The 27,500-nt window shown below is 54.7% G+C and overlaps 1 protein-coding gene across 1 annotated transcript in view; it reads left to right on the top strand.

Annotated features, from left to right (window-relative positions):
- The window catches only part of LOC139245379 (protein phosphatase Slingshot homolog 1-like), a gene marked incomplete at both ends in the record, with an annotated part of 32,850 nt that overhangs the window by 4,085 nt on the left and 1,265 nt on the right, over window positions 1-27,500 (top strand). The window contains 5 exons of the mRNA XM_070871162.1: window positions 268-339; window positions 14,575-14,640; window positions 15,875-16,066; window positions 25,763-25,856; window positions 26,848-26,976. Coding sequence (XP_070727263.1) covers window positions 268-339; window positions 14,575-14,640; window positions 15,875-16,066; window positions 25,763-25,856; window positions 26,848-26,976 — 553 coding nt within the window. The remainder of the gene's footprint in view (window positions 1-267; window positions 340-14,574; window positions 14,641-15,874; window positions 16,067-25,762; window positions 25,857-26,847; window positions 26,977-27,500) is intronic.

The following is a 27,500-nucleotide window of genomic DNA, read 5'->3' as shown; positions in this document are numbered from 1 at the left end:
GACCCCTGGGTTAGAGAGAGAGGAAATCAGCCAGGGTTCCTGCTCCTGATCACTGCCCAGTGACCCCTGGGTTAGAGAGAGGGGAAATCAGCCAGGGTTCCTGCTCCTGATCACTGCCCAGTGACCCCTGGGTTAGAGAGAGAGGAAATCAGCCAGGGTTCCTGCTCCTGATCACTGTCCAGTGACCCCTGGGTTAGAGAGAGAGGGGAAATCAGCCAGGGTTCCTGCTCCTGATCACTGACAAATGTTGACTTACTCTTCCCTCAGTGACAGGGAGTGCAGCATTGGAATGGTTATGCCAATTTGGAGCGATGCACACGTGTTTTTGGATGGAGATGGGTAAGTGGACCTGTTCATACAGACCCCTGTATCTGGGGAGGTCCCTCTAACCCCCTCTCTCTCACACACTCCTGTATCTGGGGAGGTCCCTCTAACCCCCTCTCTCTCACACACTCCTGTATCTGGGGAGGTCCCTCTAACCCTCTCTCTCACACACTCCTGTATCTGGGGAGGTCCCTCTAACCCTCTCTCTCACACTCCTGTATCTGGGGAGGTCCCTCTAACCCTCTCTCACACACTCCTGTATCTGGGGAGATCCCTCTAACCCTCTCTCTCACACACTCCTGTATCTGGGGAGGTCCCTCTAACCTCTCTCTCACACACTCCTGTATCTGGGGAGGTCCCTCTAAACCCCTCTCTCTCACACACTCCTGTATCTGGGGAGATCCCTCTAACCCCTCTCTCTCACACACTCCTGTATCTGGGGAGGTCCCTCTAACCCCCTCTCTCTCACACTCCTATATCTGGGGAGGTCCCTCTAAACCTCTCTCTCACACACTCCTGTATCTGGGGAGGTCCCTCTAACCCCCTCTCTCTCACACTCCTGTATCTGGGGAGCTCCCTCTAACCCCCTCTCTCTCTCACACACTCCTGTATCTGGGGAGGTCCCTCTAACCCTCTCTCTCTCTCACACTCCTGTATCTGGGGAGGTCCCTCTAACCCCTCTCACACACTCCTGTATCTGGGGAGGTCCCTCTAACCTCTCTCTCTCACACACTCCTGTATCTGGGGAGGTCCCTTTAACCCCCTCTCTCTCACACACTCCTGTATCTGGGGAGATCCCTCTAACCCCCTCTCTCTCACACTCCTGTATCTGGGGAGGTCCCTCTAACCCCCTCTCCTTCACACTCCTGTATCTGGGGAGGTCCCTCTAACCCTCTCTCTCTCACACACTCCTGTATCTGGGGATGTCCCTCTAACCCCCTCTCCTTCACACCCCTGTATCTGGGGAGGTCCCTCTAACCCCTCTCTCACACTCCTGTATCTGGGGAGGTCCCTCTAACCCCTCTCTCATACTCCTGTATCTGGGGAGGTCCCTCTAACCCCTCTCTCACACTCCTGTATCTGGGGAGGTCCCTCTAACCCCCTCTCCTTCACACTCCTGTATCTGGGGAGGTCCCTCTAACCCCTCTCACACACTCCTGTATCTGGGGAGGTCCCTCTAACCCCCTCTCTCTCACACACTCCTGTATCTGGGGAGGTCCCTCTAACCCCTCTCTCTCTCACACTCCTGTATCTGGGGAGATCCCTCTAACCCTCTCTCACACACTCCTGTATCTGGGGAGGTCCCTCGAACCCCCTCTCTCACACACTCCTGTATCTGGGGAGGTCCCTCTAACCCCCTCTCTCACACACTCCTGTATCTGGGGAGGTCCCTCTAACCCCTCTCTCTCTCACACACTCCTGTATCTGGGGAGGTCCCTCTAACCCCCTCTCTCACACACTCCTGTATCTGGGGAGATCCCTCTAACCCCTCTCTCTCTCACACACTCCTGTATCTGGGAAGGTCCCTCTAACCCTCTCTCTCTCACACACTCCTGTATCTAGGGAGGTCCCTCTAACCCCTCTCTCACTCACACTCCTGTATCTGGGGAGGTCCCTCTAACCCCCTCTCTCTCACACACTCCTGTATCTGGGAAGGTCCCTCTAACCCCTCTCTCACACTCCTGTATCTGGGGAGATCCCTCTAACCCTCTCTCTCTCACACACTCCTGTATCTGGGGAGATCCCTCTAACCCTCTCTCTCTCACACACTCCTGTATCTGGGGAGATCCCTCTAACCCTCTCTCTCTCACACACCCCTGTATCTGGGGAGGTCCCTCTAACCCTCTCTCTCTCACACTCCTGTATCTGGGGAGGTCCCTCTAACCCCCTCTCTCTCAAACTCCTATATCTGGGGAGGTCCCTCTAACCCCCTCTCTCTCACACACTCCTGTATCTGGGGAGGTCCCTCTAACCCTCTCTCTCACAAACTCCTGTATATGGGGAGGTCCCTCTAACCCTCTCTCTCTCACACACCCTGTATCTGGGGAGGTCCCTCTAACCCTCTCTCTCTCACACACTCCTGTATCTGGGGAGGTCCCTCTAACCCCCTCTCTCTCACACTCCTGTATCTGGGGAGGTCCCTCTAACCCCCTCTCTCTCTCACACTCCTGTATCTGGGGAGGTCCCTTTAACTCCCTCTCTCTCACACTCCTGTATCTGGGGAGATCCCTCTAACCCTCTCTCTCTCACACACTCCTGTATCTGGGGAGGTCCCTCTAACCCCCTCTCTCTCACACACTCCTGTATCTGGGGAGGTCCCTCTAACCTCTCTCTCTCACACACTCCTGTATCTGGGGAGGTCCCTCTAACCCCCTCTCTCACACTCCTGTATCTGGGGAGCTCCCTCTAACCTCCTCTCTCTCACACACTCCTGTATCTGGGGAGGTCCCTCTAACCCCTCTCACACACTCCTGTATCTGGGGAGCTCCCTCTAACCCCCTCTCTCTCTCACACACTCCTGTATCTGGGGAGCTCCCTCTAACCCCCTCTCTCTCTCACACACTCCTGTATCTGGGGAGGTCCCTCTAACCCCCTCTCTCACACACTCCTGTATCTGGGGAGGTCCCTCTAACCCCTCTCTCACACTCCTGTATCTGGGGAGGTCCCTCTAACCCCCTCTCTCACACTCCTGTATCTGGGGAGGTCCCTCTAACCCCCTCTCTCTCACACTCCTGTATCTGGGGAGGTCCCTCTAACCCCCCTCTCTCACACACTCCTGTATCTGGGGAGGTCCCTCTAACCCCTCTCTCATACTCCTGTATCTGGGGAGGTCCCTCTAACCCTCTCTCTCTCACACACTCCTGTATCTGGGGAGGTCCCTCTAACGCCTCTCTCATACTCCTGTATCTGGGGAGGTCTCTCTAACCCTCTCTCTCTCACACACTCCTGTATCTGGGGAGGTCCCTCTAACCCCTCTCTCATACTCCTGTATCTGGGGAGGTCCCTCTAACCCCTCTCTCATACTCCTGTATCTGGGGAGGTCCCTCTAACCTCTCTCTCACACACTCCTGTATCTGGGGAGGTCCCTCTAACCCCCTCTCCTTCACACTCCTGTATCTGGGGAGGTCCCTCTAACCCTCTCTCTCTCACACACTCCTGTATCTGGGGATGTCCATCTAACCCCCTCTCCTTCACACCCCTGTATCTGGGGAGGTCCCTCTAACCCCTCTCTCACACTCCTGTATCTGGGGAGGTCCCTCTAACCCCTCTCTCATACTCCTGTATCTGGGGAGGTCCCTCTAACCCCTCTCTCACACTCCTGTATCTGGGGAGGTCCCTCTAACCCCCTCTCCTTCACACTCCTGTATCTGGGGAGGTCCCTCTAACCCCTCTCACACACTCCTGTATCTGGGGAGGTCCCTCTAACCCCCTCTCTCTCACACACTCCTGTATCTGGGGAGGTCCCTCTAACCCCTCTCTCTCTCACACTCCTGTATCTGGGGAGATCCCTCTAACCCTCTCTCACACACTCCTGTATCTGGGGAGGTCCCTCGAACCCCCTCTCTCACACACTCCTGTATCTGGGGAGGTCCCTCTAACCCCCTCTCTCACACACTCCTGTATCTGGGGAGGTCCCTCTAACCCCTCTCTCACACACTCCTGTATCTGGGGAGGTCCCTCTAACCCTCTCTCTCTCACACACTCCTGTATCTGGGGAGGTCCCTCTAACCCTCTCTCTCTCACACACTCCTGTATCTAGGGAGGTCCCTCTAACCCCTCTCTCACTCACACTCCTGTATCTGGGGAGGTCCCTCTAACCCCCTCTCTCTCACACACTCCTGTATCTGGGAAGGTCCCTCTAACCCCTCTCTCACACTCCTGTATCCGGGGAGATCCCTCTAACCCTCTCTCTCTCACACACTCCTGTATCTGGGGAGATCCCTCTAACCCTCTCTCTCTCACACACTCCTGTATCTGGGGAGATCCCTCTAACCCTCTCTCTCTCACACACCCCTGTATCTGGGGAGGTCCCTCTAACCCTCTCTCTCACACACTCCTGTATCTGGGGAGGTCCCTCTAACCCTCTCTCTCTCACACTCGTGTATCTGGGGAGGTCCCTCTAACCCCCTCTCTCTCAAACTCCTATATCTGGGGAGGTCCCTCTAACCCCCTCTCTCTCACACAATCCTGTATCTGGGGAGGTCCCTCTAACCCTCTCTCTCACAAACTCCTGTATCTGGGGAGGTCCCTCTAACCCTCTCTCTCTCACACACTCCTGTATCTAGGGAGGTCCCTCTAACCCCCTCTCTCTCTCACACTCCTGTATCTGGGGAGGTCCCTTTAACTCCCTCTCTCTCACACTCCTGTATCTGGGGAGATCCCTCTAACCCTCTCTCTCTCACACACTCCTGTATCTGGGGAGGTCCCTCTAACCCCCTCTCTCTCACACACTCCTGTATCTGGGGAGGTCCCTCTAACCCCTCTCTCACACTTCTGTATCTGGGGAGGTCCCTCTAACCCCCTCTCTCACACTCCTGTATCTGGGGAGGTCCCTCTAACCCCCTCTCTCTCACACTCCTGTATCTGGGGAGGTCCCTCTAACCCCCCTCTCTCACACTCCTGTATCTGGGGAGGTCCCTCTAACCCCCTCTCTCTCACACTCCTGTATCTGGGGAGGTCCCTCTAACCCCCTCTCTCTCACACTCCTGTATCTGGGGAGGTCCCTCTAACACCTCTCTCTCACACTCCTGTATCTGGGGAGGTCCCTCTAACCCCTCTCTCACACACTCCTGTATCTGGGGAGGTCACTCTAACCCCCACACTCTCACACACTCCTGTATCTGGGGAGGTCCCTCTAACCCCCTCTCTCTCACACTCCTGTATCTGGGGAGGTCCCTCTAACCCCCTCTCTCACACTCCTGTATCTGGGGAGATCCCTCTAACCCTCTCTCACACACTCCTGTATCTGGGGAGGTCCCTCTAACCCCCTCTCTCACACACTCCTGTATCTGGGGAGGTCCCTCTAACCCCCTCTCTCACACACTCCTGTATCTGGGGAGGTCCCTCTAACCCTCTCTCTCTCACACACTCCTGTATCTGGGGAGGTCCCTCTAACCCCTCTCTCACACTCCTGTATCTGGGGAGGTCTCTCTAACCCTCTCTCTCTCACACACTCCTGTATCTGGGGAGGTCCCTCTAACCCCTCTCTCATACTCCTGTATCTGGGGAGGTCCCTCTAACCCTCTCTCTCTCACACACTCCTGTATCTGGGGAAGTCCCTCTAACCCCTCTCTCATACTCCTGTATCTGGGGAGGTCCCTCTAACCCCTCTCTCATACTCCTGTATCTGGGGAGGTCCCTCTAACCTCTCTCTCACACACTCCTGTATCTGGGGAGGTCCCTCTAACCCCCTCTCCTTCACACTCCTGTATCTGGGGAGGTCCCTCTAACCCTCTCTCTCTCACACACTCCTGTATCTGGGGATGTCCCTCTAACCCCCTCTCCTTCACACCCCTGTATCTGGGGAGGTCCCTCTAACCCCTCTCTCACACTCCTGTATCTGGGGAGGTCCCTCTAACCCCTCTCTCATACTCCTGTATCTGGGGAGGTCCCTCTAACCCCTCTCTCACACTCCTGTATCTGGGGAGGTCCCTCTAACCCCCTCTCCTTCACACTCCTGTATCTGGGGAGGTCCCTCTAACCCCTCTCACACACTCCTGTATCTGGGGAGGTCCCTCTAACCCCCTCTCTCTCACACACTCCTGTATCTGGGGAGGTCCCTCTAACCCCTCTCTCTCTCACACTCCTGTATCTGGGGAGATCCCTCTAACCCTCTCTCACACACTCCTGTATCTGGGGAGGTCCCTCGAACCCCCTCTCTCACACACTCCTGTATCTGGGGAGGTCCCTCTAACCCCCTCTCTCACACACTCCTGTATCTGGGGAGGTCCCTCTAACCCCTCTCTCACACACTCCTGTATCTGGGGAGGTCCCTCTAACCCTCTCTCTCTCACACACTCCTGTATCTGGGGAGGTCCCTCTAACCCTCTCTCTCTCACACACTCCTGTATCTAGGGAGGTCCCTCTAACCCCTCTCTCACTCACACTCCTGTATCTGGGGAGGTCCCTCTAACCCCCTCTCTCTCACACACTCCTGTATCTGGGAAGGTCCCTCTAACCCCTCTCTCACACTCCTGTATCTGGGGAGATCCCTCTAGCCCTCTCTCTCTCACACACTCCTGTATCTGGGGAGATCCCTCTAACCCTCTCTCTCTCACACACTCCTGTATCTGGGGAGATCCCTCTAACCCTCTCTCTCTCACACACCCCTGTATCTGGGGAGGTCCCTCTAACCCTCTCTCTCACACACTCCTGTATCTGGGGAGGTCCCTCTAACCCTCTCTCTCTCACACACTCCTGTATCTGGGGAGGTCCCTCTAACCCCTCTCTCATACTCCTGTATCTGGGGAGGTCCCTCTAACCCTCTCTCTCTCACACACTCCTGTATCTGGGGAGGTCCCTCTAACCCCTCTCTCATACTCCTGTATCTGGGGAGGTCCCTCTAACCCCTCTCTCATACTCCTGTATCTGGGGAGGTCCCTCTAACCTCTCTCTCACACACTCCTGTATCTGGGGAGATCCCTCTAACCCCCTCTCCTTCACACTCCTGTATCTGGGGAGGTCCCTCTAACCCTCTCTCTCTCACACACTCCTGTATCTGGGGATGTCCCTCTAACCCCCTCTCCTTCACACCCCTGTATCTGGGGAGGTCCCTCTAACCCCTCTCTCACACTCCTGTATCTGGGGAGGTCCCTCTAACCCCTCTCTCATACTCCTGTATCTGGGGAGGTCCCTCTAACCCCTCTCTCACACTCCTGTATCTGGGGAGGTCCCTCTAACCCCCTCTCCTTCACACTCCTGTATCTGGGGAGGTCCCTCTAACCCCTCTCACACACTCCTGTATCTGGGGAGGTCCCTCTAACCCCCTCTCTCTCACACACTCCTGTATCTGGGGAGGTCCCTCTAACCCCTCTCTCTCTCACACTCCTGTATCTGGGGAGATCCCTCTAACCCTCTCTCACACACTCCTGTATCTGGGGAGGTCCCTCGAACCCCCTCTCTCACACACTCCTGTATCTGGGGAGGTCCCTCTAACCCCCTCTCTCACACACTCCTGTATCTGGGGAGGTCCCTCTAACCCCTCTCTCACACACTCCTGTATCTGGGGAGGTCCCTCTAACCCTCTCTCTCTCACACACTCCTGTATCTGGGGAGGTCCCTCTAACCCTCTCTCTCTCACACACTCCTGTATCTAGGGAGGTCCCTCTAACCCCTCTCTCACTCACACTCCTGTATCTGGGGAGGTCCCTCTAACCCCCTCTCTCTCACACACTCCTGTATCTGGGAAGGTCCCTCTAACCCCTCTCTCACACTCCTGTATCTGGGGAGATCCCTCTAACCCTCTCTCTCTCACACACTCCTGTATCTGGGGAGATCCCTCTAACCCTCTCTCTCTCACACACCTGTATCTGGGGAGGTCCCTCTAACCCTCTCTCTCTCACACACCCCTGTATCTGGGGAGGTCCCTCTAACCCTCTCTCTCACACACTCCTGTATCTGGGGAGGTCCCTCTAACCCTCTCTCTCTCACACACCCCTGTATCTGGGGAGGTCCCTCTAACCCTCTCTCTCACACACTCCTGTATCTGGGGAGGTCCCTCTAACCCTCTCTCTCTCACACTCCTGTATCTGGGGAGGTCCCTCTAACCCCCTCTCTCTCACACTCCTGTATCTGGGGAGGTCCCTCTAACCCCCTCTCTCTCTCACACTCCTGTATCTGGGGAGGTCCCTTTAACTCCCTCTCTCTCACACTCCTGTATCTGGGGAGATCCCTCTAACCCTCTCTCTCTCACACACTCCTGTATCTGGGGAGGTCGCTCTAACCCCCTCTCTCTCACACACTCCTGTATCTGGGGAGGTCCCTCTAACCTCTCTCTCTCACACACTCTTGTATCTGGGGAGGTCCCTCTAACCCCCTCTCTCACACTCCTGTATCTGGGGAGCTCCCTCTAACCTCCTCTCTCTCACACACTCCTGTATCTGGGGAGGTCCCTCTAACCCCTCTCACACACTCCTGTATCTGGGGAGCTCCCTCTAACCCTCTCTCTCTCTCACACACTCCTGTATCTGGGGAGCTCCCTCTAACCCCCTCTCTCTCTCACACACTCCTGTATCTGGGGAGGTCCCTCTAACCCCCTCTCTCACACACTCCTGTATCTGGGGAGGTCCCTCTAACCCCTCTCTCACACTCCTGTATCTGGGGAGGTCCCTCTAACCCCCTCTCTCACACTCCTGTATCTGGGGAGGTCCCTCTAACCCCCTCTCTCTCACACTCCTGTATCTGGGGAGGTCCCTCTAACCCCCCTCTCTCACACTCCTGTATCTGGGGAGGTCCCTCTAACCCCCTCTCTCACACTCCTGTATCTGGGGAGGTCCCTCTAACCCTCTCTCACACACTCCTGTATCTGGGGAGGTCCCTCTAACCCCCTCTCTCACACACTCCTGTATCTGGGGAGGTCCCTCTAACCCCCTCTCTCACACACTCCTGTATCTGGGGAGGTCCCTCTAACCCTCTCTCTCTCACACACTCCTGTATCTGGGGAGGTCCCTCTAACCCCTCTCTCACACTCCTGTATCTGGGGAGGTCTCTCTAACCCTCTCTCTCTCACACACTCCTGTATCTGGGGAGGTCCCTCTAACCCCTCTCTCATACTCCTGTATTTGGGGAGGTCCCTCTAACCCTCTCTCTCTCACACACTCCTGTATCTGGGGAGGTCCCTCTAACCCCTCTCTCATACTCCTGTATCTGGGGAGGTCCCTCTAACCTCTCTCTCACACACTCCTGTATCTGGGGAGGTCCCTCTAACCCCCTCTCCTTCACACTCCTGTATCTGGGGAGGTCCCTCTAACCCTCTCTCTCTCACACACTCCTGTATCTGGGGATGTCCCTCTAACCCCCTCTCCTTCACACCCCTGTATCTGGGGAGGTCCCTCTAACCCCTCTCTCACACTCCTGTATCTGGGGAGGTCCCTCTAACCCCTCTCTCATACTCCTGTATCTGGGGAGGTCCCTCTAACCCCTCTCTCACACTCCTGTATCTGGGGAGGTCCCTCTAACCCCCTCTCCTTCACACTCCTGTATCTGGGGAGGTCCCTCTAACCCCTCTCACACACTCCTGTATCTGGGGAGGTCCCTCTAACCCCCTCTCTCTCACACACTCCTGTATCTGGGGAGGTCCCTCTAACACCTCTCTCTCTCACACTCCTGTATCTGGGGAGATCCCTCTAACCCTCTCTCACACACTCCTGTATCTGGGGAGGTCCCTCGAACCCCCTCTCTCACACACTCCTGTATCTGGGGAGGTCCCTCTAACCCCCTCTCTCACACACTCCTGTATCTGGGGAGGTCCCTCTAACCCCTCTCTCACACACTCCTGTATCTGGGGAGGTCCCTCTAACCCTCTCTCTCTCACACACTCCTGTATCTGGGGAGGTCCCTCTAACCCTCTCTCTCTCACACACTCCTGTATCTAGGGAGGTCCCTCTAACCCCTCTCTCACTCACACTCCTGTATCTGGGGAGGTCCCTCTAACCCCCTCTCTCTCACACACTCCTGTATCTGGGAAGGTCCCTCTAACCCCTCTCTCACACTCCTGTATCTGGGGAGATCCCTCTAGCCCTCTCTCTCTCACACACTCCTGTATCTGGGGAGATCCCTCTAACCCTCTCTCTCTCACACACTCCTGTATCTGGGGAGATCCCTCTAACCCTCTCTCTCTCACACACCCCTGTATCTGGGGAGGTCCCTCTAACCCTCTCTCTCACACACTCCTGCATCTGGGGAGGTCCCTCTAACCCTCTCTCTCTCACACACTCCTGTATCTGGGGAGGTCCCTCTAACCCCTCTCTCATACTCCTGTATCTGGGGAGGTCCCTCTAACCCTCTCTCTCTCACACACTCCTGTATCTGGGGAGGTCCCTCTAACCCCTCTCTCATACTCCTGTATCTGGGGAGGTCCCTCTAACCCCTCTCTCATACTCCTGTATCTGGGGAGGTCCCTCTAACCTCTCTCTCACACACTCCTGTATCTGGGGAGGTCCCTCTAACCCCCTCTCCTTCACACTCCTGTATCTGGGGAGGTCCCTCTAACCCTCTCTCTCTCACACACTCCTGTATCTGGGGATGTCCCTCTAACCCCCTCTCCTTCACACCCCTGTATCTGGGGAGGTCCCTCTAACCCCTCTCTCACACTCCTGTATCTGGGGAGGTCCCTCTAACCTCTCTCTCACACACTCCTGTATCTGGGGAGGTCCCTCTAACCCCCTCTCTCTCACACTCCTGTATCTGGGGAGGTCCCTCTAACCCCTCTCTCATACTCCTGTATCTGGGGAGGTCCCTCTAACCCCTCTCTCACACTCCTGTATCTGGGGAGGTCCCTCTAACCCCCTCTCCTTCACACTCCTGTATCTGGGGAGGTCCCTCTAACCCCTCTCACACACTCCTGTATCTGGGGAGGTCCCTCTAACCCCCTCTCTCTCACACACTCCTGTATCTGGGGAGGTCCCTCTAACCCCTCTCTCTCTCACACTCCTGTATCTGGGGAGATCCCTCTAACCCTCTCTCACACACTCCTGTATCTGGGGAGGTCCCTCGAACCCCCTCTCTCACACACTCCTGTATCTGGGGAGGTCCCTCTAACCCCCTCTCTCACACACTCCTGTATCTGGGGAGGTCCCTCTAACCCCTCTCTCACACACTCCTGTATCTGGGGAGGTCCCTCTAACCCTCTCTCTCTCACACACTCCTGTATCTGGGGAGGTCCCTCTAACCCTCTCTCTCTCACACACTCCTGTATCTAGGGAGGTCCCTCTAACCCCTCTCTCACTCACACTCCTGTATCTGGGGAGGTCCCTCTAACCCCCTCTCTCTCACACACTCCTGTATCTGGGAAGGTCCCTCTAACCCCTCTCTCACACTCCTGTATCTGGGGAGATCCCTCTAGCCCTCTCTCTCTCACACACTCCTGTATCTGGGGAGATCCCTCTAACCCTCTCTCTCTCACACACTCCTGTATCTGGGGAGATCCCTCTAACCCTCTCTCTCTCACACACCCCTGTATCTGGGGAGGTCCCTCTAACCCTCTCTCTCACACACTCCTGTATCTGGGGAGGTCCCTCTAACCCCCTCTCTCTCACACACTCCTGTATCTGGGGAGGTCCCTCTAACCCCCTCTCTCTCTCACACACTCCTGTATCTGGGGAGGTCCCTCTAACCCTCTCTCTCTCACACACTCCTGTATCTGGGGAGGTCCCTCTAACCCCCACTCTCTCACACACTCCTGTATCTGGCGAGGTCACTCTAACCCTCTCTCTCACACTCCTGGATCTGGGGACGTCCCTCTAACCCTCTCTCTCTCACACACCCCTGTATCTGGGGAGGTCCCTCTAACCCTCTCTCTCTCACACACTCCTGTATCTGGGGAGGTCCCTCTAACCCGTCTCTCACACTCCTGTATCTGGGGAGGTCCCTCTAACCCCCTCTCTCTCACACTCATGTATCTGGGGAGGTCCCTCTAACCCCTCTCTCTCACACACACCTGTATCTAGGGAGGTCCCTCTAACCTCTCTCACACTCCTGTATCTGGGGAGGTCCCTCTAACCCCCTCTCTCTCACACTCCTGTATCTGGGGAGGTCCCTCTAACCCTCTCTCTCTCTCACACTCCTGTATCTGGGGAGGTCCCTCTAACCCTCTCTCTCACACTCATGTATCTGGGGAGATCCCTCTAACCCTCTCTCACACACTCCTGTATCTGGGGAGGTCCCTCTAACCCCCTCTCTCTCACACACTCCTGTATCTAGGGAGGTCCCTCTAACCCCCTCTCTCTCACACACTCCTGTATCTGGGGAGGTCCCTCTAACCTCTCTCTCACACTCCTGTATCTAGGGAGGTCCCTCTAACCCTCTCTCTCTCTCACACTCCTGTATCTGGGGAGGTCCCTCTAACTCCCTCTCTCTCACACACTCCTGTATCTGGGGAGGTCCCTCTAACCCCTCTCTCTCACTCCTGTATCTGGGGAGGTCCCTCTAACCCCTCTCTCTCTCACACACTCCTGTATCTGGGGAGGTCCCTCTAACCCCCTCTCTCTCACACACTCCTGTATCTGGGGAGGTCCCTCTAACCCCCTCTCTCACACACTCCTGTATCTGGGGAGGTCCCTCGAACCCCTCTCCTTCACACTCCTGTATCTGGGGAGGTCCCTCTAACCCCTCTCTCACACTCCTGTATCTGGGGAGGTCCCTCTAACCCTCTCTCACACACTCCTGTATCTGGGGAGGTCCCTCTAACCCCTCTCTCATACGCCTGTATTTGGGGAGGTCCCTCTAACCCCTCTCTCTCACACACTCCTGTATCTGGGGAGATCCCTCTAAACCCCCCTCTCTCACACACTCCTGTATCTGGGGAGGTCCCTCTAACCCCCTCTCTCTCACACACTCCTGTATCTGGGGAGGTCCCTCTAACCCTCTCTCTCTCTCACACTCCTGTATCTGGGGAGGTCCCTCTAACCCTCTCTCTCACACTCATGTATCTGGGGAGATCCCTCTAACCCTCTCTCACACACTCCTGTATCTGGGGAGGTCCCTCTAACCCCCTCTCTCTCACACACTCCTGTATCTAGGGAGGTCCCTCTAACCCCCTCTCTCTCACACACTCCTGTATCTGGGGAGGTCCCTCTAACCTCTCTCTCACACTCCTGTATCTAGGGAGGTCCCTCTAACCCTCTCTCTCTCTCACACTCCTGTATCTGGGGAGGTCCCTCTAACTCCCTCTCTCTCACACACTCCTGTATCTGGGGAGGTCCCTCTAACCCCTCTCTCTCACTCCTGTATCTGGGGAGGTCCCTCTAACCCCTCTCTCTCTCACACACTCCTGTATCTGGGGAGGTCCCTCTAACCCCCTCTCTCTCACACACTCCTGTATCTGGGGAGGTCCCTCTAACCCCCTCTCTCACACACTCCTGTATCTGGGGAGGTCCCTCGAACCCCTCTCCTTCACACTCCTGTATCTGGGGAGGTCCCTCTAACCCCTCTCTCACACTCCTGTATCTGGGGAGGTCCCTCTAACCCTCTCTCACACACTCCTGTATCTGGGGAGGTCCCTCTAACCCCTCTCTCATACGCCTGTATTTGGGGAGGTCCCTCTAACCCCTCTCTCTCACACACTCCTGTATCTGGGGAGATCCCTCTAAACCCCCCTCTCTCACACACTCCTGTATCTGGGGAGGTCCCTCTAACCCCCTCTCTCTCACACACTCCTGTATCTGGGGAGGTCCCTCTAACCCCTCTCTCTCACACACTCCTGTATCTGGGGAGGACCCTCTAACCTCTCTCTCACACACTCCTGTATCTGGGGAGGTCCCTCTAACCCCTCTCTCACACTCCTGTATCTGGGGAGGTCCCTCTAACCCCCCTCTCTCTCTCTCACACTCCTGTATCTGGGGAGGTCCCTCTAACCCTCTCTCTCACACTCCTTTATCTGGGGAGGTCCCTCTAACCCCCTCTCTCTCACACTCCTGTATCTGGGGAGGTCCCTCGAACCCCTCTCCTTCACACTCCTGTATCTGGGGAGGTCCCTCTAACCCCTCTCTCACACTCCTGTATCTGGGGAGGTCCCCCTAACCCTCTCTCACACACTCCTGTATCTGGGGAGGTCCCTCTAACCCCTCTCTCATACTCCTGTATTTGGGGAGGTCCCTCTAACCCCCTCTCTCTCACACACTCCTGTATCTGGGGAGGTCCCTCTAACCCTCTCTCACACACTCCTGTATCTGGGGAGGTCCCTCGAACCCTCTCTCTCTCACACTCCTGTATCTGGGGAGGTCCCTCTAACCCCTCTCTCTCTCACACACTCCTTTATCTGGGGAGGTCCCTCTAACCCCTCTCTCTCACACACTCCTGTATCTGGGGAGGTCCCTCTAACCCCTCTCTCTCTCACACACTCCTGTATCTAGGGAGGTCCCTCTAACCCTCTCTCTCTCACACACTCCTGTATCTGGGGAGGTCCCTCTAACCCCTCTCTCTCTCACACACTCCTGTATCTGGGGAGGTCCCTCGAACCCCTCTCTCTCTCATTCTGTGGGACGGGGTTGAGTTGCCCTCTGACCTCTGAACCTCCCTACTCTTGGTTTGCAGGGGCTTCAGTGTGACCAGTGGGAGCCGGACCTGCATCTTTAAACCGATGAACGTTCAGTCGATGTGGTGAGTAGATTTGCTTAAAATGAACGGGTTCATCGTCGAGACAGAGAGCGGCAGATATAATTATTTATAGAGCGCTGTTCATGGCCACCGGACGTCTCAAAGCGCTTTACAGCCAATGAAGTACTTTTGGAGTGTAGGCACTGTTGTATTGTGGGAAACGCGGCAGCCAATTTGTGCACAGCAAGATCCCACACACGACAATGTGATAATGACTGTTTTTTTGTTGTGTTGATTGAGAGATAAATATTGGGCCCCAGGACACCGGGGAGAACTCCCTGCTCTTCTTCCAAATAGTGCCCCGGGATCTTATACATCCTCCCGAGAGGGCAGACGGGGCCTCGGTTTAATGTCTCATCCGAAAGATACCCCCTCCGACAGTGCGGGGCTCCCTCAGTACTGCCCCTCCGACAGTGCGACGCTCCCTCAGTACTGCCCCTCCGACAGTGCGGGGCTCCCTCAGTACTGCCCCTCCGACAGTGCGGGGCTCCCTCAGTACTGCCCCTCCGACAGTGCGGCGCTCCCTCAGTACTGCCCCTCCGACAGTGCGGCACTCCCTCAGTACTGTCCCTCCGACAGTGCGGCACTCCCTCAGTACTGTCCCTCCGACAGTGCGGGGCTCCCTCAGTACTGCCCCTCCGACAGTGCGGGGCTCCCTCAGTACTGCCCCTCCGACAGTGCGGCACTCCCTCAGTACTGCCCCTCCGACAGTGCGGCACTCCCTCAGTACTGCCGCTCCGACAGTGCGGCACTCCCTCAGTACTGCCCCTCCGACAGTGCGGGGCTCCCTCAGTACTGCCCCTCCGACAGTGCGGCGCTCCCTCAGTACTGCCCCTCCGACAGTGCGGCTCTCCCTCAGTACTGCCCCTCCGACAGTGCGGGGCTCCCTCAGTACTGCCCCTCCGACAGTGCGGCACTCCCTCAGTACTGCCCCTCCGACAGTGCGGCGCTCCCTCAGTACTGCCCCTCCGACAGTGCGGCGCTCCCTCAGTACTGCCCCTCCGACAGTGCGGCGCTCCCTCAGTACTGCCCCTCCGACAGTGCGGGGCTCCCTCAGTACTGCCCCTCCGACAGTGCGGGGCTCCCTCAGTACTGCCCCTCCGACAGTGCGGCACTCCCTCAGTACTGCCCCTCCGACAGTGCGCCTTCAGGCGAGATTTGAGGGAACGGTGGGATTGGAGGGACTGTGCCGAAATAACGCCCCCGCTCTCTCTCTCTCTCTCTCTCTGCTCACCAGGACGGTCCTTCAGGCTTTGCACAAAGCATGTGGAGAGGCCGCACAATTAAACCTCTGCCCCGGGGGCAGTGGGCTTCTCTGGGCCAGTTACTACATGGATCAGATCCAGTCTGACCAGAAGTGCATCAATCAGTGGAACTGCATGTCCGATCTCCTATCAATACGTTCAGAATCTGCAGCAGCTCGGTGCACGTATGTTGTGAAGCGAACATTGACGGCAAGTTGCAACACAGAAACATGGACAATAGGAGCAGGAGCCGGCCATTGGGCCCCTCGAGTCCGCACCATTCACGGCTGACCCTCTAACCCAACACCATGTTCCCACTTTCTCCCCAGAGCCCTCGATGCCTTTTGTGTCTCGAAATCTCTCTGTCTCCCTCTTAAATACATTCACTGACTTGGCCCCCCACAGCCTCCTGTGGGAGAGAATTCCACAGGTTCACCTCCCTCGGAGTGAAGACATTTCTCCTCATCTCGCTCCTAAATTTCCCCCCCCCCGTATCCCGAGACTGTGCGAGCCCTTGTTCATCAATGATTTAGACGAGGGGATTAAATGTAGTATCTCCAAATTTGCGGATGATACTAAGTTGGGTGGCAGTGTGAGCTGCGAGGAGGATGCTATGAGGCTGCAGAGCGACTTGGATAGGTTAGGTGAGTGGGCAAATGCATGGCAGATGAAGTATAATGTGGATAAATGTGAGGTGATCCACTTTGGTGGTAAAAACAGAGAGACAGACTATTATCTGAATGGCGGCAGATTAGGAAAAGGGGAGATGCAACGAGACCTGGGTGTCATGGTACATCAGTCATTGAAGGTTGGCCATGCAGGTACAGCAGGCGGTTAAGAAAGCAAATGGTATGTTGGCCTTCATAGCGAGGGGATTTGAGTACAGGGGCAGGGAGGTGTTGCTACAGTTGTACAGGGCCTTGGTGAGGCCACACCTGGAGTATTGTGTACAGTTTTGGTCTCCTAACCTGAGGAAGGACATTCTTGCTATTGAGGGAGTGCAGCGAAGGTTCACCAGACTGATTCCCGGGATGGCGGGACTGACCTATCAAGAAAGACTGGATCAACTGGGCTTGTATTCACTGGAGTTCAGAAGTGTGAGAGGGGACCTCATAGAAACATATAAAATTCTGACGGGACTGGACAGGTTAGATGCAGGAAGAATGTTCCCGATGTTGGGGAAGTCCAGAACCAGGGGACACAGTCTAAGGATAAGGGGTAAGCCATTTAGGACCGAGATGAGGAGAAACTTCTTCACCCAGAGAGTGGTGAACCTGTGGAATTCCCTGCCGCAGAGAGTTGTTGGGACCAGTTCATTGGATATATTCAAGAGGGAGTTAGATGAAGTCCTTACTACTCGGGGGATCAAGGGGTATGGTGAGAAAGCAGGAATGGGGTACTGAGGTTGCATGTTCAGCCATGAACTCATTGAATGGTGGTGCAGGCTAGAAGGGCCGAATGGCCTACTCCTGCACCTATTGTCTATGTTTCTATGTTTCTATGTTCTAGACTTCCCAGCCCCCGGGGGAAAACACCCTCCCCCGCATCCAGTCTCTCCAAACCCCGTCAGAATTTTCTACCTTTCAATCAGAGCCCCTCCCATTCTTCTAAACTCCAGTGAATACAGGCCCAGTCGACCCAATTTCTCCTCGTACCCCAGTCCTGCCGTCCCAGGAATCAGTCTGGTGAACCTTCGCTGCACTCCCTTCTGTGGCGAGTGTATCCTTCCTTAGGTAAGGAGACCAGAACTGTACACAGTACTCCAGGTGTGGTCTCACCAGGGGCCCTGTGTAACTGCAGTAAGACCTCCTTGCTCCTGTACACAAACCCTCTCGCAATGAAGGCCAATGTACCATTTGCCCCTAACTGCTTGCTACACCATGTTTGCTGTCAGTGACTGGTGTACAAGGACACCCAGGTCCCTCTGTACATCCACACTTTCCCGAGCCATCACCACTTAAGTAATACCTTGTCCTTGTGTTTTTCCTCCCAAAGTGGATAACATCACATTTATCCGCACTAAACTGTATCTGCCCTGTGTTTGCCCACTCGCTCAACCGATCTAAACCACCCCGCAGTCTCTCTGCGACCTCCTCACAACTCACAACCCCACTTTGTTTTGTGTGGTCAGCCAACTTGGAAATATTACACCTGGTTCCCTCGTCCAAATCATTTTATTTAGATATTGTAAACAGCTGGGGCCCCAGCACTGATCCCTGTGGGACCCCCACTAGTCACTGCCCGCCACCCCGAAAAAGAGCCGTTTATTCCTACTCTCTGTTTCCTGTTAGCTCACCAACTTTCAATCCACGTCAGGACATCGACCCCCAATCCTATGCTTTAATTCTGCACACGAACCTCTTATGGGACTTTATCAAAGGCCTTCTGAAAATCTAAATATACTACATCCACTGGTTCTCCCTTATCTACTCTATCAGTTACACCCTCAAAAAAAACTCCAGTCGGTTTGCAAAAAACACGATTTTCCTTTCCTCAATCCAAGAGAGAGAGAGAGTGGGGAATGTCTTCATCAGGGACCCTCTTATAAATCGCAGCGGATAGGAAGATAATAACTGTAACCCCATTATTCTGGAAAGGAGGGAGAGAGAAAACTGGGAGTGACAGACCTGACGTCGGGAAAATGCTGGAATCCATTTGTCACGAGGTCGTAACAGGGCAGAGTCATCGCAGTTTATGAAAAAGGAATTGTGAGGTTGTAACCTGCAGTGTAGAGAAGGGGGACACCAGTGGATGTAGTCTATTTGGATTTTTAGAAAGTACTCCCTCAGTACTGCCCCTCCGACAGTGCGGGGCTCCCTCAGTACTGCCCCTCCGACAGTGCGGCACTCCCTCAGTACTGCCCCTCCGACAGTGCGATGCTCCCTCAGTACTGCCCCTCCGACAGTGCGGCGCTCCCTCAGTACTGCCCCTCCGACAGTGCGGGGCTCCCTCAGTACTGCCCCTCCGACAGTGCGCCGCTCCCTCAGTACTGCCCCTCCGACAGTGCGGGGCTCCCTCAGTACTGTCCCTCCGACAGTGCGGTGCTCCCTCAGTACTGCCCCTCCGACAGTGCGGCACTCCCTCAGTACTGCCCCTCCGACAGTGCGATGCTCCCTCAGTACTGCCCCTCCGACAGTGCGGCGCTCCCTCAGTACTGCCCCTCCGACAGTGCGGGGCTCCCTCAGTACTGTCCCTCCGACAGTGCGGCACTCCCTCAGTACTGCCCCTCCGACAGTGCGGCGCTCCCTCAGTACTGTCCCTCCGACAGTGCGGCACTCCCTCAATACTGTCCCTCCGACAGTGCGGCACTCCCTCAGTACTGCCCCTCCGACAGTGCGGCACTCCCTCAGTACTGCCCCTCCGACAGTACGGCACTCCCTCTGTACTGCCCCTCCGACAGTGCGGGGCTCCCTCAGTACTGTCCCTCCGACAGTGCGGCACTCCCTCAGTACTGCCCCTCCGACAGTGCGGCGCTCCCTCAGTACTGCCCCTCCGACAGTGCGGCACTCCCTCAGTACTGCCCCTCCGACAGTGCGGCACTCCCTCAGTACTGCCCCTCCGACAGTGCGGGGCTCCCTCAGTACTGCCCCTCCGACAGTGCAGCACTCCCTCAGTACTGCCCCTCCGACAGTGCGGCGCTCCCTCAGTACTGTCCCTCCGACAGTGCGGCACTCCCTCAGTACTGCCTCCTTCCGACATAGTTTCAAAAGAAGGAAATCGAGTTTGACGAGGAGTTTTTGGAGGATGTAGCTGGCAGGGTAGATAAAGTAGATGGAGCATATTGGGATTTCCAAAAGGCATTCGATAAGGTACCACAGAAAAGGTTTGTATGCAAGATAGGGGCACAGATTGGGTTGCGGGCAATACATTAGCATGGATTGAGGATTGGTTAATGGACAGAAAACAGAGAGTAGAGATAACCCGGTCATTTTTTGGCTTGGCAGGCTGTAACTAGTGGAGTGCCGCAGGGATCAGTGCTGGGGTCCCAGTTATTTACAATCGATATTAATGACCTGGATGAAGGGACCCAGTGTAATGTCGCCAGGTTTGCCGGTGTTACAAAGCTCGGTGGGACCATGAGCTGTGAGGAGGACACAAAGAGGCTGAAAAGAGATTTAGAGCAGGCAGATGGAGTGTAATGTGGGAAATGTGAGGTTGACAGAAGAATTAAGAACATGAGAATTGAGAGCCGGAGTCGGCCATTCGGCCCCTCGAGCCGGCTCCACCAATCAATGAGATCGCGGCTGACTTGCGACCCCCCAACCCCACTTTCCCGCCCGATCTCCATATCCCTCGATTCCCTTAATATCCAAAGATCCCTCGATCGCGGCCTTGAATGTGCTCAAGGACTGAGCCTCCACAGCTCTCTGGGGCAGAGAATCCCAGAGATTCACCACCCCTCCGAGTGAAGGAATTCCTCCCCATCCCAGTCCTCAATGGCCGCCCCCCTTATCCTGAGACTGTGTGACCCCCCTGGTTCTAGACTCCCCAGCCCCGGGGGGGAAACACCCTCCCCTGCATCTAGTATCTCCAAATTTGCGGGTGGTAGTGTGAGCTGCGAGGAGGATGCTGTGAGGATGCAGGGTGACTTGGATAGGTTAGGTGAGTGGGCAAATGCATGGCAGATGAAGTATAATGTGGATAAATGTGAGGTTATCCACTTTGGGGGCAAAAACAGAGAGACAGACTATTATCTGAATGGTGACAGATTAGGAAAAGGGGAGGTGCAAAGAGACCTGGGTGTCATGGTACATCAGTCATTGAAGGTTGGCCATGCAGGTACAGCAGGCGGTGAAGAAAGCAAATGGCATGTTGGCCTTCATAGCGAGGGGATTTGAGTACAGGGGCAGGGAGGTGTTGCTACAGTTGTACAGGGCCTTGGTGAGGCCACACCTGGAGCATTGTGTACAGTTTTGGTCTCCTAACCTGAGGAAGGACATTCTTGCTATTGAGGGAGTGCAGCGAAGGTTCACCAGACTGATTCCCGGGATGGCGGGACTGACCTATCAAGAAAGACTGGATCAACTGGGCTTGTATTCACTGGAGTTCAGAAGAATGAGAGGGGACCTCATAGAAACATTTAAAATTCTGACGGGACTGGACAGGTTAGATGCAGGAAGAATGTTCCCGATGTTGGGGAAGTCCAGAACCAGGGGTCACAGTCTGAGGATAAGGGGTAAGCCATTTAGGACCGAGATGAGGAGAAACTTCTTCACCCAGAGAGTGGTGAACCTGTGGAATTCTCTACCCCAGAAAGTTGTTGAGGCCAATTCACTAAATATATTCAAAAGGGAGTTAGATGAAGTCCTTACTACTCGGGGGATCAAGGGGTATGGTGAGAAAGCAGGAATGGGGTACTGAAGTTGAATGTTCAGCCATGAACTCATTGAATGGTGGTGCAGGCTAGAAGGGCTGAATGGCCTGCTCCTGCACCTATTTTCTATGTTTCTATGTTTACCCCCCAGAATCCCCCTCAGAATTGTGTGTTTCAGTGAGATTCCCTCTCATTCTTCTAAACTCTATGGGCCCAGTCTGCTCAATCTCTCCTCATAGGACAATCCCCCCCATCCCGGGAATCAGTCTGGTGAACCTTCGCTGCACTCCCTCGATGGCAAGTACCTCCTTCCTTAGGTAAGGAGACCAAAACTGTGCACAGTACTCCAGGTGTGGTCTCACCAGGGGCCCTGTGTAACTGGAGTAAGACTTTACTCTTATACTCAAACCCTCTTGTAATAAAGGCCAACATACCACTGGTCGGCAGACAGGAAGCAGAGAGTTCGGGACAAACGGGTCCTTTTCAGAACGGCAGGCAGTGACTAGTGGAGTGCCGCAGGGCTCAGTGCTGGGCCCCCAGCTATTTACAATATACATCAATGATTTAGACGAGGGAATTGAGTGCAGTATCTCCAAGTTTACAGATGACACTAAGCTGGGTGGCGGTGTGAGCTGTGAGGAGGATACTAAGAGGCTGCAGGATGACTTGGACAGGTTAGGTGAGTGGGGCAAATGCATGGCAGATGCAGTATAATGTGGATAAATGTGAGGTTATCCACTTTGGGGGCAAAAACAGGAAGGCGGAATATTATCTGAATGGCGACAGATTAGGAAAAGGGGAGGTGCAACGAGACCTGGGGGTCATGGTACATCAGTCATTGAAGGTTGGCCATGCAGGTACAGCAGGCGGTGAAGAAAGCAAATGGTATGTTGGCCTTCATAGCGAGGGGATTTGAGTACAGGGGCAGGGAGGTGTTGCTACAGTTGTACAGGGCCTTGGTGAGGCCACACCTGGAATATTGTGTTCAGTTTTGGTCTCCTAACCTGAGGAAGGACAGCTTAGTGTCATCTGCAAACTTGGAGATATTACACTCAATTCCTTCGTCTAACTCATTGATGTATATTGTAAAGAGCTGGTGTCCCAGCACTGAGCCCTGCGGTACCCCACTGGTCACTGCCTGCCATTCTGAAAAGGACCCGTTTATCCCGAACTCTCTGCTTCCTGTCTGCCGACCAGTTCTCGATCCACTTGTTGACTCTGCCCAGTTCTATTATTATTTCCCAACTGCCCTGTTACCACAACCTTCACAATAGCTTCTCGTACTTTCGCAATGACTGATGTCAGGCTGACTGGTCTGCAGTTCCCCGTTTTCTCTCTCCTTCCTTTCTTCAATAGCGGGGTTACATTCGCGACCTTCCAATCCGCGGGAACCGTTCTCGAATCTATGGAGTTTTGGAAAATGACCACCAATGCATCCACTATCCCGATAGCCACCTGCTTCAAAACTCCCGGATGTTGACCGTCAGGTCCAGGGGACTTATCGGCTTTCAGTCCCAGTAACTACCCCAGGACTATTTCTTTACTCATTCGAATCTCTTTCAGTTCCTCATTCTCGCTCGGCTCTTTCCGGGAGTTTTTTTTTCAATGTCTTCTGTGAAGACAGACACACTTTGATAAGAATACAAAGACAGGATGTTCTTTCAGCGGTGATAAACTATTAAGTGTTGGTGTTCACAGGGATTTGGAGCTGCTTGAGCAAGAAACGCAAAAAGTTAGTCTGCAGATACAGCGAGTGAACAGGAAGGCCAATGGAAACTTAGCCTTTATTGCAAGGGAGCTCGCGTTGGTGGCAAAAACAGGAAGGCAGAACATTATCTGACAGATTAGGAAAAGGGGAGGTGCAACGAGACCCGGGGGTCATGGTACATCAGTCATTGAAGGTTGGCCATGCAGGTACAGCAGGCAGTGAAGGCAAATGGTATGTTGGTCTTCATAGCGAGGGGATTTGAGTATAGGAGCAGGGAGGTCTTACTGCAGTTGTACAGGGCCTTGGTGAGGCCACACCTGGAATATTGTGTTCAGTTCTGGTCTCCTAATCTGAGGAAGGACATTCTTGCTATTGAGGGAGTGCAGCGAAGGTTCACCAGACTGATTCCCGGGATGGCAGGACTGACATATGAGGAGAGACTGGATCGACTGGGCTTACATTCACTGGAATGAGAGGGGACCTCATAGAGACAGCTAAAATTCTGACGGGACTGGACAGGTTAGACGCGGGAAGGATGTCCCCGATGTTGGGGAAGTCCAGAACCAGGGGGTCACACAGTCTAAGGATAAGGGGTAAGCCATTTAGGACCGAGATGAGGAGAAACTTCTTCACCCAGAGAGTGGTGAACCTGTGGAATTCTCTACCACAGAGAGTTGTTGAGGCCAATTCACTAAATATATTCAAAAGGGAGTTAGATATGGCCCTTACGGCTAAAGGGATCAAGGGGTATGGAGAGAACGCAGGAAAGGGGTACTGAGGGAATGATCAGCCGTGATCTTATTGAATGGAGGTGCAGGCTCGAAGGGCCCAATGGCCCACTCCTGCATCTATTGTCCATGTTTCTATAAAAGCAGGAAAGTCCTGCTATAACTGGACAGGGTATTGGTGAGGCCACACCTGGAGTACTGCGTGCACAGTTCTGGTCTCCGTATTTAAGGAAGGAGATACTTGCCTTGGAGGCAGTTCAGCGAAGGTTCACTCGGTTGATTCCTGGGATGAGGGGGTTGTCCGATGAGGAGAGGTTGAGAAGATTGAGCCGATACTCTCTGGAGTTTAGAAGAATGAAACAGACACAGTTCTGAGGGGGATTGACCGGGTAGATACAGGGGAGGGTGTTTCTCCCCCGGGGCTGGGGAGTCTAGAACCAGGGGGGTCACACAGTCTCAGGATAATCGGGTCGGCCATTGAGGACTGAGATGAGGAGGAATTTCTTCACTCAGAGGGTGGTGAATCTTTGGGATTCTCTGCCCCAGAGGGCTATGGAGGCTCAGTCGTTGAGTATATTCAAGGCTGGGAATTATAGATTTCGGACTCGAGAGGGATATGGGTGTCAGGCGGGAAATTGGCATTGAGGGCATCATCATCATAGCCAGTCCCTGGGAATCGAGGGAGACTTGCTCCCACTCTAACAGTGAGTCCTCAGGTGACTGAACAGCCCAATACGGGAACCACGGTCCCTGTCACAGGTGGGACAGACAGACGTTGAGGGAAGGGGAGGGTGGGACAGATAGACGTTGAGGGAAGGGGAGGGTGGGACAGACAGACGTTGAGGGAAGGGGAGGGTGGGACAGACAGACGTTGAGGGAAGGGGAGGGTGGGACTGGTTTGCCACACGCTCCTTCCGCTGCCTGCGCTTGGTCTCTGCACGCTCTCGGCGACGAGACTCGAGGTGCTCAGTGTCCCTCCCGGATGCACTCCCTCCACTCCGGGCGGACTGGTCTTTGGGCCCAGGGACTCCCAGGTGTGGGTGGGGGATGTTGCACTTTATATCAGGGAGGGCTTTGAGGGTGGTCCCTTGTAACGTTCCCTCTGCCCACCTTTGGCTTGTTTGCCCGTGACGGAGTTCCCGAGTAGAGCGCTCGCTTTGGGGAGTCTCGTGTCTGGGACATGTAGACAATGTGGCCCTGCCCAGCGGAGCTGATCGAGTGTGGTCAGTGCTTCGATGCTGGGGATGTTGGGCCTGGTCGAGGACGCTAACGTTGGTGCGTCTGTCCTCCCGGGGGATTTGTAGGATCTTGCGGAGACAGCGTTGGTGGTATTTCTCCAGTGACTTGAGGTGTCTACTGTACATGGTCCATGTCTCTGGGCCATACAGGAGGGTGGGTATTACTACAGCCCTGTAGACCATGAGCTGGGTGCTGGGGGTGAGATACCTACTGTACATGGTCCATGTATCTGAGCTATACAGGAGGGTGGGTATTACTACAGCCCTGTAGACTATGAGCTGGGGGTGAGATACCTACTGTACATGGTCCATGTCTCTGAGCTATACAGGAGGGTGGGTATTACTACAGCCCTGTAAACCATGAGCTGGGTGCTGGGGGTGAGATACCTACTGTACATGGTCCATGTATCTGAGCTATACAGGAGGGTGGGTATTACTACAGCCCTGTAGACCATGTGCTGGGGGTGAGATACCTACTGTACATGGTCCATGTATCTGAGCTATACAGGAGGGTGGGTATTACTCCAGCCCTGTAGACCATGAGCTGGGTGGTGGATTTGAGGGCCTGGTCTTCAAACACTCCTTTCCTCAGGCGGCCAAAGGCTGCTCTGGTGCACTGGAGGCAGTGTTGGATCCCGTCGTCGATGCCTGCTCTTGTTGTTAAGAGGCTCCCGGGGTATGGGAAGTGGTCCATGTGTCCAGGGCCACGCCGTGGATCTCGATGACTGGGGGCAGTGCTGTGTGGTGAGGACAGGCTGGTGGAGGACCTTTGTTTTACAGATTCTTTTGAATGGTGGAGCAGACTCGAGGGGCCGAATGGCCTTTGTAAAGAGGGATACTCACTGTCAGGGACCTTGTTTAAAGACCTGAATTTGTGATCTTCCTTTTGCCAGACCAACAGACCAGGATCACATGGAGCGCAGAATCCGAGGGGAACTTCGAGCCATCATGGTGGACATGGATTTTGAGATGATCACATCAAAGGAGGTAGAGAATAGAGGGGCTCCTGTGGGAGTGAATGGGGAAGGGTTTGGGGCCATTGGGATTGTGTACAGCGGGAGTGAATTGGAAGGGGTTTGGGACCATTGGGATTGTGTACAGTGGGAGTGAATGGGAAGGGGTTTGGGTCCATTGGGATTGTGTACAGTGGGAGTGAATGGGAAGGGGTTTGGATCCATTGGGACTGTGTACAGTGGGAGTGAATGGGAAGGGGTTTGGATCCATTGGGATTGTGTACAGTGGGAGTGAATGGGAAGGGGTTTGGATCCATTGGGACTGTGTACAGTGGGAGTGAATGGGAAGGGGTTTGGATCCATTGGGATTGTGTACAGTGGGAGTGAATGGGAAGGGGTTTGGGTCCATTGGGATTGTGTACAGTGGGAGTGAATGGGAAGGGTTTGGGTCCATTGGGATTGTGTACGATGGGAGTGAATGGGAAGGGGGTTTGGGTCCATTGGGATTGTGTATAGTGGGAGTGAATGGGAAGGGGTTTGGATCCATTGGGATTGTGTACAGTGGGAGTGAATGGGAAGGGGTTTGGGTCCATTGGGATTGTGTACAGTGGGAGTGAATGGGAAGGGTTTGGGTCCATTGGGATTGTGTACGATGGGAGTGAATGGGAAGGGGGTTTGGGTCCATTGGGATTGTGTACAGTGGGAGTGAATGGGAAGGGGTTTGGTTCCATTGGGATTGTGTACGGTGGGAGTGAATGGGAAGGGTTTGGGTCCATTGGGATTGTGTACGATGGGAGTGAATGGGAAGGGGGTTTGGGTCCATTGGGATTGTGTACAGTGGGAGTGAATGGGAAGGGGATTGGGTCCATTGGGATTGTGTATAGTGGGAGTGAATGGGAAGGGGGTTTGGGTCCATTGGGATTGTGTATAGTGGGAGTGAATGGGAAGGGTTTGGGTCCATTGAGTTTCTGTGTTTGGTTAGTTGGGTTTTGAAGCCCGTGCATTAATTCTATACCGCCCCTCAGATCCGGACAGCGTTGGAGGAAAACATGAATGAGGACCTGAAGGAATACAAGGGCTTCATCGACAACGAGATGCTGTTGGTTGTCGCTCAGATGGACAGTCCAAGTAAAATATTTGATTACCTCTACCTGGTGAGTTTCCCTCTCTCTCTCTCCCTCTCTCTCTATCTCTGCCTCTCTCTCTCTCTCTCTCTGCCTCTCTCTCACTGTCTCTCTCTCTTTGCCTCTCTCTCTCTCTGCCTCTCTCTCTCTCTGCCTCTCTCTCACTGTCTCTCTCTCTCTGCCTCTCTCCCTCTCTCTCTCTGCCTCTCTCTCACTGTCTCTCTCTCTTTGCCTCTCTCTCTCTCTGCCTCTCTCTCACTGTCTCTCTCTCTCTGCCTCTCTCTCTCTCTCTCTGCCTCTCTCCCTCTCTCTCTCTCTCTCACTGTCTCTCTCTCTTTGCCTCTCTCTCTCTCTGCCTCTCTCTCTCTGCCTCTCTCTCACTGTCTCTCTCTCTCTCTCTCTCTCTCTCTTTGCCTCTCTCTCTCTGCCTCTCTCTCTCTCTCTCTGCCTCTTTCTCTCTCCCTCTCTTGCACTCTCTCTCTCTGTCTCTCCCTCTCTTGCACTCTCTCTGTCTCTCTCTCTGTCGCTCTCTCTTTGCCTCTCTCTCTCTCTCT

The sequence above is a fragment of the Pristiophorus japonicus genome, unplaced genomic scaffold (genome assembly GCF_044704955.1).
Source record: "Pristiophorus japonicus isolate sPriJap1 unplaced genomic scaffold, sPriJap1.hap1 HAP1_SCAFFOLD_2199, whole genome shotgun sequence".
Lineage (NCBI taxonomy): Eukaryota > Metazoa > Chordata > Chondrichthyes > Pristiophoridae > Pristiophorus > Pristiophorus japonicus.
This window is presented reverse-complemented; position numbering and strand designations above follow the sequence as displayed.